The 15,724-nt window shown below is 30.6% G+C and overlaps 2 protein-coding genes across 4 annotated transcripts; one reads left to right on the forward strand and one right to left on the reverse strand.

Moving 5' to 3' along the window:
* Positions 1-2,570: 2,570 nt before the first annotated feature.
* LOC133694987 (dolichyl-diphosphooligosaccharide--protein glycosyltransferase 48 kDa subunit-like) lies at positions 2,571-8,033 on the reverse strand. Of its 2 annotated transcripts, XM_062116707.1 has the most exons (14): positions 7,570-8,033; positions 7,286-7,422; positions 7,076-7,201; positions 6,943-6,996; positions 6,735-6,848; positions 6,366-6,421; positions 6,235-6,276; positions 5,409-5,484; positions 5,131-5,202; positions 4,898-5,023; positions 4,698-4,802; positions 4,068-4,151; positions 3,883-3,971; positions 2,571-2,800 (listed from the first exon to the last, which is right to left on the reverse strand). In XM_062116707.1, exons 1-13 carry the CDS (start codon positions 7,844-7,846, stop codon positions 3,924-3,926), a joined length of 1,317 nt encoding a protein of 438 aa, XP_061972691.1. In that variant the 5' UTR covers positions 7,847-8,033; the 3' UTR covers positions 2,571-2,800; positions 3,883-3,923. The 2 variants fall into 2 exon arrangements, with proteins under 2 accessions (XP_061972691.1, XP_061972690.1); XM_062116706.1 differs by lacking the exon at positions 2,571-2,800 and having other exon boundaries at positions 3,546-3,971.
* Positions 8,034-12,921: 4,888 nt separating this feature from the next.
* On the forward strand, positions 12,922-15,056 carry LOC133693783 (mediator of RNA polymerase II transcription subunit 20a-like). 2 transcript variants are annotated; one of them, XM_062115104.1, is made up of 5 exons: positions 12,922-13,147; positions 13,229-13,371; positions 13,495-13,619; positions 13,720-13,809; positions 14,605-15,056. In XM_062115104.1, exons 1-5 carry the CDS (start codon positions 13,134-13,136, stop codon positions 14,842-14,844), a joined length of 612 nt encoding a protein of 203 aa, XP_061971088.1. In that variant the 5' UTR covers positions 12,922-13,133; the 3' UTR covers positions 14,845-15,056. The 2 variants fall into 2 exon arrangements, with proteins under 2 accessions (XP_061971088.1, XP_061971087.1); XM_062115103.1 differs by having other exon boundaries at positions 12,924-13,147; positions 13,441-13,619.
* The last annotated feature ends 668 nt before the right edge of the window (positions 15,057-15,724 follow it).

Raw genomic sequence — 15,724 nt, forward strand, 5'->3', positions numbered from 1 at the left:
TAAAAATAATTTATAAAATTTAAAAAAAATATTATTTTCATGTAATTTGAGGTGTAATAAATTTTAAAAAGAAACCGTTACTACACTTTTAACACTCTTAAGCACTATTTTAAAGTTTATTTATTTATTTTTTAATTTTAAATTATTTTAATATATTAAAATTAAATTTTATAAAATAAAAATATTATTTTAATATATTTTCAAATAAAAAATAATATTTAAAAACCATCACTTTCGAATCAAATGAACACTAATTTAATACATTAAATTGATTTGACCAAGTCAGACCAGTTTTTGGAGGAATAGCTTGACCCGCTTTAATTATGATGGAACTGATACGCACGTACAGTAGTTAGTAGCTATAAATAATAAATGTTTGCAGTTGTCTGACAAATTCAATTTTGGATGGAAGTTCAGGATACGAGTAATTACTTTTAGTTTGATTTGGTTTGATTTTTATAAAAAAATAATTATATTAAATTTTAAAAAAAGTGAATTGTAATTGATTTAAATTGATTGGTTTTGATTTGGTTTAATTTTATTTTTTAGGATAAAAACCGGTTTAAACTAGTTTGATTCGGTTTTTTCTGGTTTGGCTTGGTTTTGTTATGGTTTGAATTCGATTCGATTCAGTTTTTTTAATTTCAAACTTATAAAACCGAAATCAAATCAGTTAATATTTTTAAAATTTTAATCATTTTTTTCATGATTCTATTTTTTAAGTTTTTTTTTTTTCCTTAATTTTTCGATTTTTTTCAAACTCCTACATCATAATAAGGCGGCATTGACTTGAAGGACATGAGAAAACAGACAAAAACATAAAGCACTAGTACACATGTACTATATTATAAATAAAACTATAAAAAGATGGAGAATTCTGTTCCGCAGGACACAGTACACCGTGAATGAAACAGTTCATTCCCTATTTCTTTTTTACTCGTGAAACAAATAACTTTTGCTAGAGAATGAAGGCATTATTGCTTTCTCAATATAGATATTTTGATATTTTTAAATTAATTTAGAGCAAAATAAGTATTTGTCTTTAAATTTGCAATCATAAATATCTTTAATGTTGATATATTGTTTAGTGTTATTTAAAGGTAAATTTAGAGTTAAAGTTATCAATCAAGCCTTATTAATAAAAAAAAACTTTTGGCCAGTTAGAGGAGTGTTTGTGTCTTATCTTTTGTATTTGCACAAAAAAAATATATCATTGCCCTTGGGTTTTAGCTTTTTACTTGCCTTAGATTTGAGGGTTTTTTTTGTTACTGAAGTATTGATTTTTTTGTTGTTATTAGGTAAAGTGGGGGTTAGTTTTATCTTTTAATAAATTAAAGGGATTTTAAAAAAACACTAGTGTGTGTTGGGCACGCATCAACTCATCAACTACTCCTTCTTTGGATGGCACGTGTGGTTGATTCTAGCAACTAAAAATATCATTTTGGGACATCATTAAATTCGTCTTGATGTTTACTCCATGTTAAGGTGGAATATGTAGAAAACGAAACTCTTGTTTTGCTTTAAGGACATTTTTTTTCTTTTTCCCCTCTCTCCCCCTCGATTCTTATGCTTTGCCCTATAATTTTTCAAATTAGCTCTTTAGCTTCTCTTTGTTTTTGATTTTGTCCTTAATCTTCTGGCTGATATTTGTTTTATTTCAAATAACTTATGAAAATCAAATTTTGTTTTAATTTCATCCTCATTTGAATTTTTTTTTGCTTTTCTTTGTTTTTCTATTTAATCCTTGTTTTTTTTGTTAATATATTTTTATTTGAAATAACTTATGAAAATTAAAATTTACAGTTCATTTTATGTTGTTGCATTTGATTTAAATAAGATATTAAATTAACGGATCTTATTGGATATATTCAAGTTAATAACCCGAGTATTGGGTTCTTCTTAGTTCTTTCAAAACACAATCATCTCTTGAATTAGTGCAGGTTCCAGTCTAGTCTATAACTATATTTAAAAAAATATTAGAAATTTTGTCAAAATATTTTATTTAATAAAAATATTCTTAAACTGTAGAAACCATATTGAATATTGAATATAGTAGAAAAGGTTTTCTTCACAAATACAATACAAATAGAAAAAAAATAGGAATTTGTCAAAACATTTGATTTGGTATAAATCCCTTGAAACTTTAGAAATCATGACCTATATTTGAGAGGATTTTATTGGTACATATAAAAATTATTTTATTACCTTAAAAAACACATGCTCTTGATAAATGATGTTCCTCGTACTCGAATCAATTTCTTTTTTCATTATCTAGGAAACTTCTTTACAGGAAAAAACATACGAACTATCATGAGATTTTTTTTTCTTTAATTCCTATTATATATATAGCCGTTTGCCATGCAATGTTAGGAATCAATTTCCCTCTTTATTGTCTAGGACAAAAAAGAGGAAAAATTTTATATTCCCTTTAATCCCATTTCAATAATTTCTTAATTGATATTGGTGTATTATATATTCAGTTATGATGCATAGCTAATTAGGCTTGCTACTTTTCTCCTAGTGTTTAAAACTTCATCAATTGATATTATAGTTAAAAAGCTCGGACCGTCTTAACTGGTTAACCTGAGACATGGATGATATAATACTTGAATTAATCTGGATTCATACAAAATTCTATTGAGAAATCAGCTTAATTAAATCTAAATGACTTACCGAGTTAACTCAAGATCGAGTAATTGGGCAAAACCCAAATAAAACCCTACTTATTTTTTGAATGTCACCATTTTGATTCCAGGATAAAATCCCTACTCGGGCAACCACACGCAGAGGAAAAAAAAATCTTTCTTCCCATGAATCTTGTCCCACCCCTTTTCCCATCAATTCAAGCTTATTCTTTCCGATCCGCACGCAAAAGAGTACATTCCTTCAATTTCCAGCAAGTTAACTTCTCCTTTCATCTTCTCCTTGTTTATATATATATATATGGTTGGCTTCCGGGATTGATCTGATCTTGATCGATCATTTGAGGATTATTCTTATTTAGTTTTGGCGTATGGAATTTAATTAACTTGTGTATGTCATGATTTGTAGCAACTTGCTTGGATAAGTTTTCAAAGTAGAGTTTTCTTTTGTTTATTAATTGAAAATAAGTTGTTTATTTATTTTAGCTAAAAAAATTGGTAAGTTAATGTAACCAAGTAGAGTTTCGATACAAACATTGTAAATCTGGTTATATATCAAGTAGCAGTCTAGCACTCGTGTAGAAAAATACATAAATTGACAGTATAATTCTTTCTCACGCATTCTTGCCACCACTAGAAGAAAACTCGAGTAATTAGCGATGCATGAGATTTTTTTGGGAAAAAAAATATTTCCATGATTAATTTTATTTTTTTCTAGTTTTGTTTTCTTATTATGTATTATAATGCTTTTCTAGTTTTCTCCTATTTGAATGGAATAATTTTCATAGTTTATTTTTTCTATTTAAAATTATGAAGCTAAAATATACGGGGACTAAAAAGCCCATTTTCCAAAGAGTGCCTAGAGAGACCTTTCAAAGAGGGGAAGAAAAATTGACTTGAGACTTGATACTATCACTGGCAAATTTATTAGACCAGAATCTAGAAGTTTGTTTATGTAGTAAAACTGTGTCGGACCTATAATTTTCTGGCTCTAGTGCTCGTCAACAGTTTTCTTCACGGAGAACGAGAGAGACATTTCGATACCAATGCTCTCTGGCCTTGCGGTTTGTTGTAGGAAAGCTCCCACTACCTGACCAAGGTTCAAGCTTTGGCACCACCTCAGAAGAGCAATACTAATGCCGGATAATTTTACTACAATAAATTCTTCCTAAATAATGAAACTGAGGGGGAAAACTGTTACAAGGCCCTCGATATATTCTCAGTGTATATCAGAAAGAACCATCTTCATAGCAGTGCAATCCTCTCTATTACAACAGGGCCTCACTTGTGGTACAGGTAGACAAAGCTGAAGATAAAGAACCCGGCCATCTGCAAATGACAGGAGAATATGTGATTAGCATGCACACATGCAAATACTATATGTTCACAAAACAATAATATACCAGTTTCTTTTATAGAAAATACCATAGTAAAAGAAGCCCCATAATAGGGGAAAGCAGCTGTAATGAATCTCTCATATTCATTGTGTCTGAAGGGCCGAACTGGAATCTGCATTCACAATTTCAATTGGTTTTTTTAACTGTCTTTCAGGGCATCCACCACTATAATGAAGAATTCTGTGCGGAGGATATATTAACAACATACAATAACAGATGCAGGAATCTTCATAAAAACAATTCACATTTTATAAATTCAAGCAATACAATTTGCAATCAATTGCTTCTTTGGGATTCGTTATTGATGTCCCTTGAATAGATCTTTGGACAGGTCAGCACACAATAATATTTCTCAGAGTGCTTTTCCCCAAATGAGCATAATTATGTCCTTCCAGCAAAAAAATTAAGCAACTGAAATGATATAGCTGCACCACTTCTACTATCTATTAAGTCAGTACACTGCACCCGAACTAGCCATCCAAATTCCTTTTTATAAGACATCCCAAATATGTTAAATTTGGCTATATCACTATCATCAAATTGCAGCCAGCACTTTTAACATCAATCATAATCACACCAGTCAATCCACTACAGTAAACCAGGTAAGTTGTTAAGTTGATTAAGTGAAGGAAAGATTATCCAAGTCCAAGAAGCTTACCTGTTTGGAGAGTGACAGGCTAGTATATCCAAGCCTGTGATACTCAACCTTAAACTGGAAAACCCCATAAACATCAGGAACCTTGAATGATGTATGATACAAGCCCTGCAAAACCCGGTGCAAAAAAGATCAGACGTTGGCACAGGGCATGTTTGTAACTTGCAAGGTAAAATGAAAATGGGACCCTAGGAAAAGTGTACCTTCTTGTCATTTGATAGGGTTTTCAACACATAAGGGCTCATCATGTAAAGCTGGACCTGGACATCATTGGCCACATATGGTTCCCAGCTCTTTCCAGACCATTCATATATCTCAACAGAAAAATCCTGCATTCATATACAAGTTCAGGGTGATTGTCAATACTCTCTCTCATCAGTAGCTTCTCCAAACAAAATTTCAAATAACTAAATGAGTGCACAGCTTGACAAATTACCAGATCATCTTTGATCCTATACATTGCTGGCTCATCTGTTTCCCCAGCTTTGTTGTGTCTAAGATTCACAGCCTGGAGGCAAGAACAGACTTGATATTGTACAACAGATGAAAATGCAACAAAACACAATCAAGTGAAATAAAGAAAGAAATCCTAAAAGTTGCCATTATATCAACAACCTAAAGAATATTCTTTAGTATGTCTCAGAATGTTGCAATATAATTACACATTAGCCAGACAAACATAGTAACTCAAGACGACTGGAATAAAAACCTAACCTTCAGATGACCTCTTACATGGAAGACCCATTTGCTAAGTTCAGTCACAAACTGCTCGTTACCAGATTTATCATATCTGTCAACACATGGTCACAAATAACGTGACTTTCTTCCCTTAAAAAATCAGAATATATGAATTTCTGTTCACAAGCTGAACAATTGGCCAGCAGAGGGGAAAATAGGCAAATGGATGAAAATTAACAAAACCATCCAACCAAAAAATTTCCCCAGCAAAATGATCAATGACCCCCCCACCTGACACACACACACTCCCTCTCTCCCAATGTGAACTCAAAATCAATTACACTCTCTTTCATGAGCATGCAAACACAAACATCATGGCTTTGTAGATCTTCAGGGAAACTATGCCTCATCTTATTGCAAACATATGCATATTGAGAATGGGAGTCGACCAAGAATAAATAGAAGATAAATTGGCTCGGAGCTCTTACCACAACCAACTGCGGCCTTGACATATAAAAAAGTGCCTTGACATATGTAAAAGTGAATACACATTGTGTGCTTGTGTGATGTAAAAATGAAACTTGCAAATAAAGTTTGCGACATGTATTCATATAACGTTATCAACATGACACAAGCCTAGGAAAAGTCTTGATGATGTAGAGGAAGGTGATTTCCTTGTACTCTTCAAAATGCATTAAGCAAATGACCATTAGTTTTCCTATTCTCAGTCGTTTGTACTATACCTAGGCACAAAGAGATGACATATCATTTATGCAGCAACGATTCCTTATTGAACGTTGTGAAACAACACGTTTTATAAAACCTTAAACTAAAAAAAAAGTTTGATAAGAACTTCACTTACTTTCTTGGACTCCCAGCTTTCTGTACGCTTGATCTGAAAAATCTGAATCACACAGAGATATTTCAACAAATATGAAACAAATAATTGCTAGAGAAATACTGGAGTTGAAAAACCATCATATGATTGCATACCGGTTACTAAACATATCTAATGAACCTGTAATCATAATCCGAGCATTGTTTCTAGCCTGCATTACGTAAAAATTGTCAACAAGAAGAAATCTCCGCTCAAATTTATTACTTTTTTTTTATTAAAACCTCAGCTAAGAGCAGGTGTTCATAACACAGACACCCACCATGACATGCAAAAGTCATACATACATGGGAGCATGTATGGGATTCAAGAGAAACATAAGGAAGGATAGCTAGAGATAAATGGAATGGTCAGAAAACCAAATTAAAATAAATCATAAAATACAGCACAACAAACCAATGTTCTTCAGCTGTTTTATGTGTGATGAGAGAAAAGGAGCAACATTTTGATGGAGATAGCTAAGTTACCTGCACTACTGAAACTAACGAGATGGAAGCTCCAGTTAATGATGGAGGACTTGACAATTTGGAGCTTGGATTAGCTGAATAAGCCAAAGGAGATGCAGAAAGGACTTTCAATACCTGTACATCATAACACATAACCCAGCAAACCCATTAAAACTTCTTCATCAGGCTACATTAACATAGAAATAAACCAGGACACATTTGACCTTACCAGGGTATTCGCTGCATTTAAAGAATGTGCAATCCCTTTAAAGAGCACAGGAGCCTGTTTAATCCAAATTCCATAAAAATCTTACACTTCCCAAGGAATTGACGTAACGAATGAAAAGATCAAACAAACTAACCTCAATTTTCTTTTTTCCAAGCAGCACATCAGATTCGATATAATCATCGGCAGCAATTAATGTATGATCACCCTCAGTCTCAGCGATAGCATAACTTTTATGGTCAATAACCAAGGCAGATGGATCCTACAATATAAGGTAAACTCAATAAACAAAATAAATAAAACAAAATGACAAAAACATCCAATGCATCATAAATTCTACACCAACCTCATCGAAATCAACCCCACATTCAGTAGCTAGACTCTTAATCAAATCAGAAGAGGAACTATCCGCCGCAATAATCAAATCATGACCCGAGTCAACAAAGTCAAGAACAGCAGCTAAATCCAATGCACCACCAAATCCTAAAAAAAAATCCCAAATTACAAATTATTCCAGGAAAACCAAAAAAAAAATCGTAACAAAACCCATTCTCTCAAAACGGAAACTGAACCATAAAAATCATAACTTGATAACAACAAACAACAATTTGTTTGGATTCAACAACTTACTTTCGATTGAAGGAGAGAAGAGAATTAAGCCATCATATAAGTACTGGCCATAACGTTGAACGGCGAGTTTTGGGTCATCAGCAAGCTTGAAATCAAGATCGAAACCACGAGATTTAAGAGAATTGAAGAAGATTGAGTGGGAAGATTTGAGTGACAAGTCGTCGAGGAGGACTAAGAGGCGACGATCTGTTGGGGAATCTGTGGAGAAAGAGAGGGAGAGAATGGGAAGGAGTGTGACCGATAGAACTGTTAAGATCGAGAAATTGTTTCTTCCCATTTTTGCAGTCTTGGCTGCCTAAGGGGGAGAGAGAGAGAGAGAGAGAGAGAGAGAGGCTGAGGGTTTACCAAGCGTGGGGGAAGACGTTGAAGGACTGTGGAAACTGGATTTTGAGAGTTTCGATTGGGAGAGAGAGACACATTGGTTTTCTTTTTGATGAAACGTTTCGCACGGAAGTTTTCTTATTAGGGCAAACATCAAATATACCCCAAACTATTGGGTTAGTATCAATTTTACATCCAAACTATTTGTTATATCAAACAGTGCATGTGCATTGTAGCATCCCTCGTAATTCATTGTAGACTATTTTTTTTTTTTTTTCATTTTGATTATCAAACTTTGTCTTGTTTTATTTTATCCTTTTGTGTTCTATTTTATGTGTATTTTCAATAAATGGTTTCTATTATTTACATTTTATTAAGATGTGAAAGTTTTGATAAGATTTTAGAGCTTGGTTTTGGATTAATTTAATGAGTTATGGTTTTAATTTGTAATTTTAAAACACGACTAAAAGAATAAGGATCAAGCTGAGAAAAAAACATGGTGATTTATCTCAAATTCACATTGAAAAGTTATTTTTAGTTCTATATTCTGTGTTGACTTTGTTTTAGCTCTTTTTAGTTTTAGAATCTTAGTTTTTTCAGAGATAAAGTTGTTGGTTAACTATATTTCAACTATGAAAAAAATCAATTTTTTATATCAATAAGATTTATTTGACGAGAAGAGTGTAATTGAGGATTTTTTTTATACCCTTCATCTTACAAAAAAAAAAAGTAGATCGAGGTTCACAAAGATTATTTTTTGTTTAATTTTATGTTTTTAGACCAATTTATGGATGTTTTCAGCTAAGAAATTGATTTGTTGGTATTCTAACGATGTTTATTAGGTATTATTTAGTGAACATAAGTTAAAAATGATTTTTTAAGTGCAATAAACTCCATCCTGATTTTTTGAACACATCTCTAGTGGTTGGAATGTGAACAAAAAGGCGACAAGTCTTCTATCACAATAAACAACGTGGTGTATGTTTTTTTTTTCTTTTTAAAGAAAGGGTCGATAACATGCTTAAACCAAGAAAAAAGAAAGCAGGGGCTTGGCCTTGTAGGCCCTCGGGCATGTCCTTTTTTAATAGGCTAAGTGGGTTGGCCAACCCAGGCCCAGGCTTAAATGCCTAGTTTTTATTTTACCTTTAACTTTTTTTTTAATTTAAATTGAAAATTATTTAAATAAATAAATTAGAAATACATTTGTGATATTATTTTAATAAATACTGTTCAACTTTTACTTTGTTTTTTAATAAGATTATAAAATTCTTTTTATAACATTAGCATGTGTTTTTTTTATATAACTCTTAACAATTTGTTTTTTTTTTAATTTTACTTGGTTTCTTTCATGCAAATGTCTATTTTTCGTATCATATAATTAAATAAAAAATATATTTAAAAAAACATCTCATTCAACCCAACTAAGTACATGACCCGAGTCGTGAATTTCACGGGTTAACTTGACTTAATCCAAAATATCATCTTAATATTTAAAAAATATGAAATGACATCATTTTGTCCCTTCAGTTTAAATTGAAATTTATTGAAATAGATTAATTAAAAATATATTTAGGACATTATTTTATTAAATACAGTTCGAGTTTTACTTTATTTTTTAATAAAATCATAGTATTCTTTTTATAATACTAGCCAGCGCTATTTCAATTCAATAAATCCATTAAAATAGATTATTTTTTTATCCAATCACTTTCTCCAGGATGCCTATTTTTAGTATCGTACAATAGAATGTAAAATATATTATTTTTTTATGAAACTCGAATAAATTCATGACTTGGATCGTGAGTTTCGAAAATAAACTTGAATTAACCTGAATCGATTCAAAATGTTGTTATTTTTTTTTAAGTAAAACAACATTGTATTGAAATATTTCTTTTTTAATTTCGAACTAGGCTTTGAAGGGGTTGACCGATTCACATTTGAATGACTTCACAACACCCTCTCAAAACAGGGCCAACCTAGTGGGTCTTCAATTTTTAATTGAGATTAATTAAAATAAATCAATCAAGGATGTATTTGAGATATTATTTAATTTTTAGTTTTTTTAATAAGATTATAACTTTCTTTAATACTAGCAAGCTCTCTTTTTATACAATCATTCATAATATTTTTTAGGGTTTTTTCGTACATTTTATTCGATCGTTTTTACATGTCTATTTTTATTATCATATTATTAAATAAAAAAATAACTCTAAAAAATATTTCTTAAACTCATTTGGATCTATGACCTATGTAACGGATAATCGAGTTAATCCAAAACATTGTTATTTTAAATTTTTTTAAAAAGTAAAAACAACATCATATTGATAATTTTTTATTCAAATTAGGTTTTACAAGATGAATCGGGTCATATTTGGATCCACCATGTCAAATGAATCATATCAAGCTAACTCCAATACTGTTTAATTCAAAATCCAAACTATGCAAGGGCCACATCAAAGGACCAAGTCAAATTAAAAAGAAAATAAAGAGTTATACTAGTAAATTATTTTGTTTCAATTGAAGTAGAAGAATTTTTTTTTAAACTGTTGACATATAATTAAATAAAACAATAAATATCTTGACACGACATAATATAATGTTTATTTATTCGTACCTATCTCTAAACTTAGTATTTTGTCTTAATTATTGTTAACAAAAAATTTTAACATGTATTGATACATATAATTATCTATTAATTTTATTAAATGTACATGTTAGATTTTCAATTCACAATTGAAGATTTTCTCATTTAAAAAAAAATATCAATATCTATATATTCTTTTTTTATATTAAAAATAACTTTTAATTTAACCCAAAATAAAACAAAGCACATGTAAGTTGACCGGTGCATAACTATTTTCTTTTGCCTAAACAATAATAATAGGGAATAGAAAATATAAATTTTTAAAATATGGGTTTAGCATCTCAATCTATTTTTATATAATAGTGTTCAAATTTTTATATTTAATTGAGCTAATTTTAATATTCATTAACTTTTTAATATATCATTGAACAAGATATTTAAGAATAAACCAAATAAATCATCAAAATCTGCAATGTAACTTGTACATAAAAGTCCTTATTTTATTTACAAAAATATTTTGAGAATAAAAAATAATATACAAATTAAGTAACAAGCTCTGTTAATTGACTTTTATATATATATATATATATATATATATATATATATATATATGAGATTAATATAATATTATATAAAAAAGGACTAAGGGTTCTTAGTGATTCATAATGAAGCAAGATATATCGCATTGCATATTGTAATAATATTTTTACCCTCTACATTGAAAGCTAAATAAGTCCAAAATAAGGGGTAAAATGATCATTTTACAAGGTTTAATTAGCATTAACAAATTGAATAGGATAAATCAATTGTTTTTCCTTTCAAGAACAATATAAAGACTCAATAATCCTTAAAAAGCTAAAAAAACAAAGTTGGTATAAAAGGGTTATTTTATCTTTTTATTTTTTTCAAAATAACTTAATTACTCTTAAAATAAAATTAAGCTTTCGCACAAGAGTGTTGTTGTCTTTTTAGTTTTTTTTTAAATAGTAAAATTATAAATTTATTCTTAAAATTTAAAAACTAAGGTTGTTGTCTTAAAATCATTTTTGTTATTTTCTTATGATTTTCCTGTTATTATCAATTTCAGTTGGGTATAATATAATAACTTAACAAATATGAATATTATAAAAAAAATAATTGATATATTGACGACACTTATGTCGTCTTGTGAAAAAAAAACCACCCTCAACTAAGTCTTCAAAAGTATATAGTAGCGTCGATGCTGATGAAACAACACGTGTGTTGATATATGTGGCGATTCAACAATGATGAATATTTTACTTTTCCTCTTCTCTCTCTCTCTCTCCTAACCTTGAGATCCATGTTTGCCTTTTTAAAATTTAATTGTCCTTCAATTTGTATTTATTTCAATTTTAACCCTCAATAATATGATTGTTATTTATGTTAATTTTAATTTTTTTTGAAGTTTATTATTTTATGATTTTTTCCCTGAACATTTTATTTTTTTTTATCTAATTTGATCCTCATTTTTTAATTGCTATTTTTATCTTTTTTCTTGATTTTTTAAAATTTTATCCCATAATATTTTGATTTCATTTAATTTTTGTATCCAAATTTGGTCCTCATTCTTTTGATTGATGTTTATTTTATTTTCTTGATTTTTTAATTTAATCCCTAATTAATTTATTTCATTTAGTTTTTATACCAAATTCGATCCTTATTGTTTTAATTGTTATTTGTTTTTTTTAATCTCTTATGATTGGTAAGTTTGCATCATTATTTCTTCATGTTTTCCTTCTACAAGATAATTTCGGGCTCATGATTGGAGTTACGGATTTTAAATATTATATTGGTTTAAGTTCAATTTTTGAAATTTTTTTGTTATGAATTGATTTTTTTTTTTAATTTGATATTAGTTTATTGACCTTAAGCTTCATGGTTTGTTTCGCTTTTTTTTTTGTGAGATTATTCAAATCTCATATCCTAAATAGCGGGTTAGTCGAATTAACATTTTTTTTGTTGGTTGATTTGGATTTTTCTCAATATTTTGAAATTGATTTTTTCTCTTTCATCATTTGACATTAAATTATTAATTTTTGAGCTTTGTAATTTTTTTGCTTTTCTTTTCGTTGGGTTATCCCTAGTGCATGTTAGTCAAATTAATTCGGGTTTACTTATATTTTTTTTATTGATTTAACTTTGATTTTTTAAATTTATTTTTTTTCATTCTGATTTTATATGGCACGTGACAAGTTAGTTAACTCAAGTAGATACAAGCTTTTTTTTTTTAAATTATTTTATTTTATTTTACTATTTGATATTAAATTATTGAGATTTGAGCTCTATGAAATTTTTTATTCTTAAATTAGTCCAATTATACCAAATTAAGTTAAGTTATTATCACCTAAACATTTTTTCTTTACATTAAAAATAATCGATCCGGCCAGCGATAACACTTTACTTTATATCATGAAAGACTGATAATTGCTTTCCTAGGATTGGTTTCCCAGCAAAACAAACAAGGCACTAGCTGCTGCTGAATTTGGTCTTGGGTTCTATGACTTCTGTTAGACCCAAAATGGGAATGGGGTCGATGCAATCAAATTATTCTTAAAATCTTTGGAGACTCAGCAGTTCACATTTGACCGATAAGAGAAGATCAAGGGAGAATATCTCAGCATCGTCACTTTCCAGAACAATGCCACTCAAATGGTAAAGCTGACCAAAACCCTAATCACAGTTTTCTTCTTACTTTTGAAATTGGATAATGAAGTTGTGCCTGTCTCTCTACAGGGTTTTGCATTGGCAACCCAACGCAGGAACAACCGTGAACACCCAAATCCTCAATGAAGTAACTCAGTGCGTGGAGAGCATTAACGGCGTTAAAGAAGGCCGATGGAAAGCTACTCTCACCTACTATAAACCCATACTACGAGGTGCTTTTCTTTTCTTTTCTTTTTAATAAATATAAGTTGAATTTTTATCAATTCAATTGAAAAACCCAGACCAATCGCAAGCTCCTGAATTGCCGCGAGATTTCTTGGGTATTTCTTTGCCAGAGCAGCCAAATAAGTATTACTTCATAATCCGAGGTCAAAGGATTGTTCTCGAGGCAGATTCCTCCATTCAAACAATAATGGAGAAGCTTCAGTCTTATAAGTCGAGGGTTGCTCTTTACTTTGAGGTTTTTCGATTCCCCTTTTGTTTATGATATGATGCTCTGCTCTTATAATTTTGATGTATGGTTTTATTGAATTATTATTATTATTATTATTATTATGTAGGGTTTTCAGTATCAACTCGGGGACTTTCAGTTGCGAGTTGGGAAAGTTACCCCAACTCATTCCGACAACTTGAGAGGAATTATTATGGAGGTAATAATGAGCTTAATTTCATCTTAATTTTCTTGCATTAACCATTGGAGTTGTTTTGCTTTTGATATGTTAGTATGATAAACTTTAGGACTTGATTTAGCATGCCTTCTTGCATACTGTTGGATTTGAATACTAGCCTAATTTTGGTTAATATTCAGGATTGGTGCTCTTGTATCCACTGTTGTCACCAGTACATGGAGCTAGTTGCTTAATGCCTATTAGAAACCAATTTGTGGCGAAGTTTTTCCAATTAACCTTTGTTAGAATATGCTGTACACCATGAAATACTAGCTGAAGTTGAGTTTTTGCCAGAGGATGTCTATTCCAGTCCCGGCTGATAGAAAGGATTTGGCATGCTAAAATACTAGCCTAATTTTGGTTAATAATGTGTGTATATGAAGTGTCTAATGAGATTGGTCGCTAATTCTCTCATATCAATGTAAAGGTTTTGTAGCTACTAAGTGGGATACAATCCATATATAGAATTCATGTTTCAAATGTTTGGAGAAGAGAAGGATTTTCAAGTGTTGTTCTATTATTCGAGGATCAAGGATAGCAATTTACTAGTTTAGTAGTAAAATTTTAAAATCATATAATATAATGAAAATTGCTATTCTTGGGATTAGTTATGCTATGTTCTTCTGAAAGTGTTCCAATCTGTTTCATATGACTGTAACAACTGTTTTGGTGTCTTGGTATATTACTTGGTTGAAATCTTTGTGTAAAATTAAAAAGGAAAGTTCTAAGCTGGCGAAACATGATCCACTGTAATGAAACTTGCTTGTTTTGTTGAAGGTGGAGTATCTTCCTTTGTCATCAATGGACAAATCCAGGCAAGTCATGGAAGAGTTTGTTGATATATGGCAAGAAGCCATCTCAAAAAGATCATTACCAGGCCATTTCATGCATATGGAACCAAACTTCGTGGAGTACGGTCTCTCAGATCACTATAGCTCGCAACACACAGCTGTGCAGTATGCTACTGTCATGGCTCAACTAATTGCGACTCAGTCAGTGCAAGCCGCGAGAAACTAGGGAACATTAAAACATCACTGCATCCTTCATCCAGGTTTCCATCAGGTGTTGTTATATCCAATTGTCATGGCTTCTGTTAGTATTTGTTTTTGTACCATGGAAGTTTTGGCTTGTTCTGAAATAATTAGATGTTAAGGTTCTGAAATAATTAGATGTTGACCGCTGTGGTGAAACATTGTTTTCTGAAGCACATATTCCTTCGGAGTTCTGCATCTGGATCTGCAATTTGCTAAGTTGGTTGTGATGACAGATGAGAGGCTTTAACTAGAACATGGTTTCATGCAAACTAAGCCCTTAGATTGCAGTGCGCTGAAAATAGGTGGCCCAAATTGGCACAAATCCTATTGTTGCCTTTTAGTTATTTACTAGCTACATGACTCGCTCGATGCTGCAGGTAAATTTTTTTTACATAAAAAATATCAAAAAAAACAAAGATTTAAAAGTGTTAGGTTTTTTTACAAAGTTATACCCAAGAGTCTTGGGTTTGGCTGCAACGCCTGACCCAAGAATAATATTTATAATATTAATAATAACATTAAACTTGCATGATCCAAGTTTAAGTGGGTCTGACTGCAATACCAGACCTAATAGTCTTGGATGTAGGTCTGACTGCAAGATCGTGTCATAAAACTGTGATAATTAAATAGATTAATTAAAAAGAAAAAACAAAGAAAAAAAGTAAAAGGAAGAAAAAAACTAATGAAGAAAAAGAAAAAAAATCTGAATGAACTGGGTTAACCCTTCAAACTAGGTTAACCCATCAAACATTGGATTCGTGTCGTGAAAGTTTGATAACTAAATAGAAAAAAAAATTTGACGGGTTAACACAGAATTAACTGGGCTAACCTGTCTAATTAGGTTAACCTGTTAAACCCGGGAT

This window comes from Populus nigra, chromosome 5 (genome assembly GCF_951802175.1).
Source record: "Populus nigra chromosome 5, ddPopNigr1.1, whole genome shotgun sequence".
Lineage (NCBI taxonomy): Eukaryota > Viridiplantae > Streptophyta > Magnoliopsida > Malpighiales > Salicaceae > Populus > Populus nigra.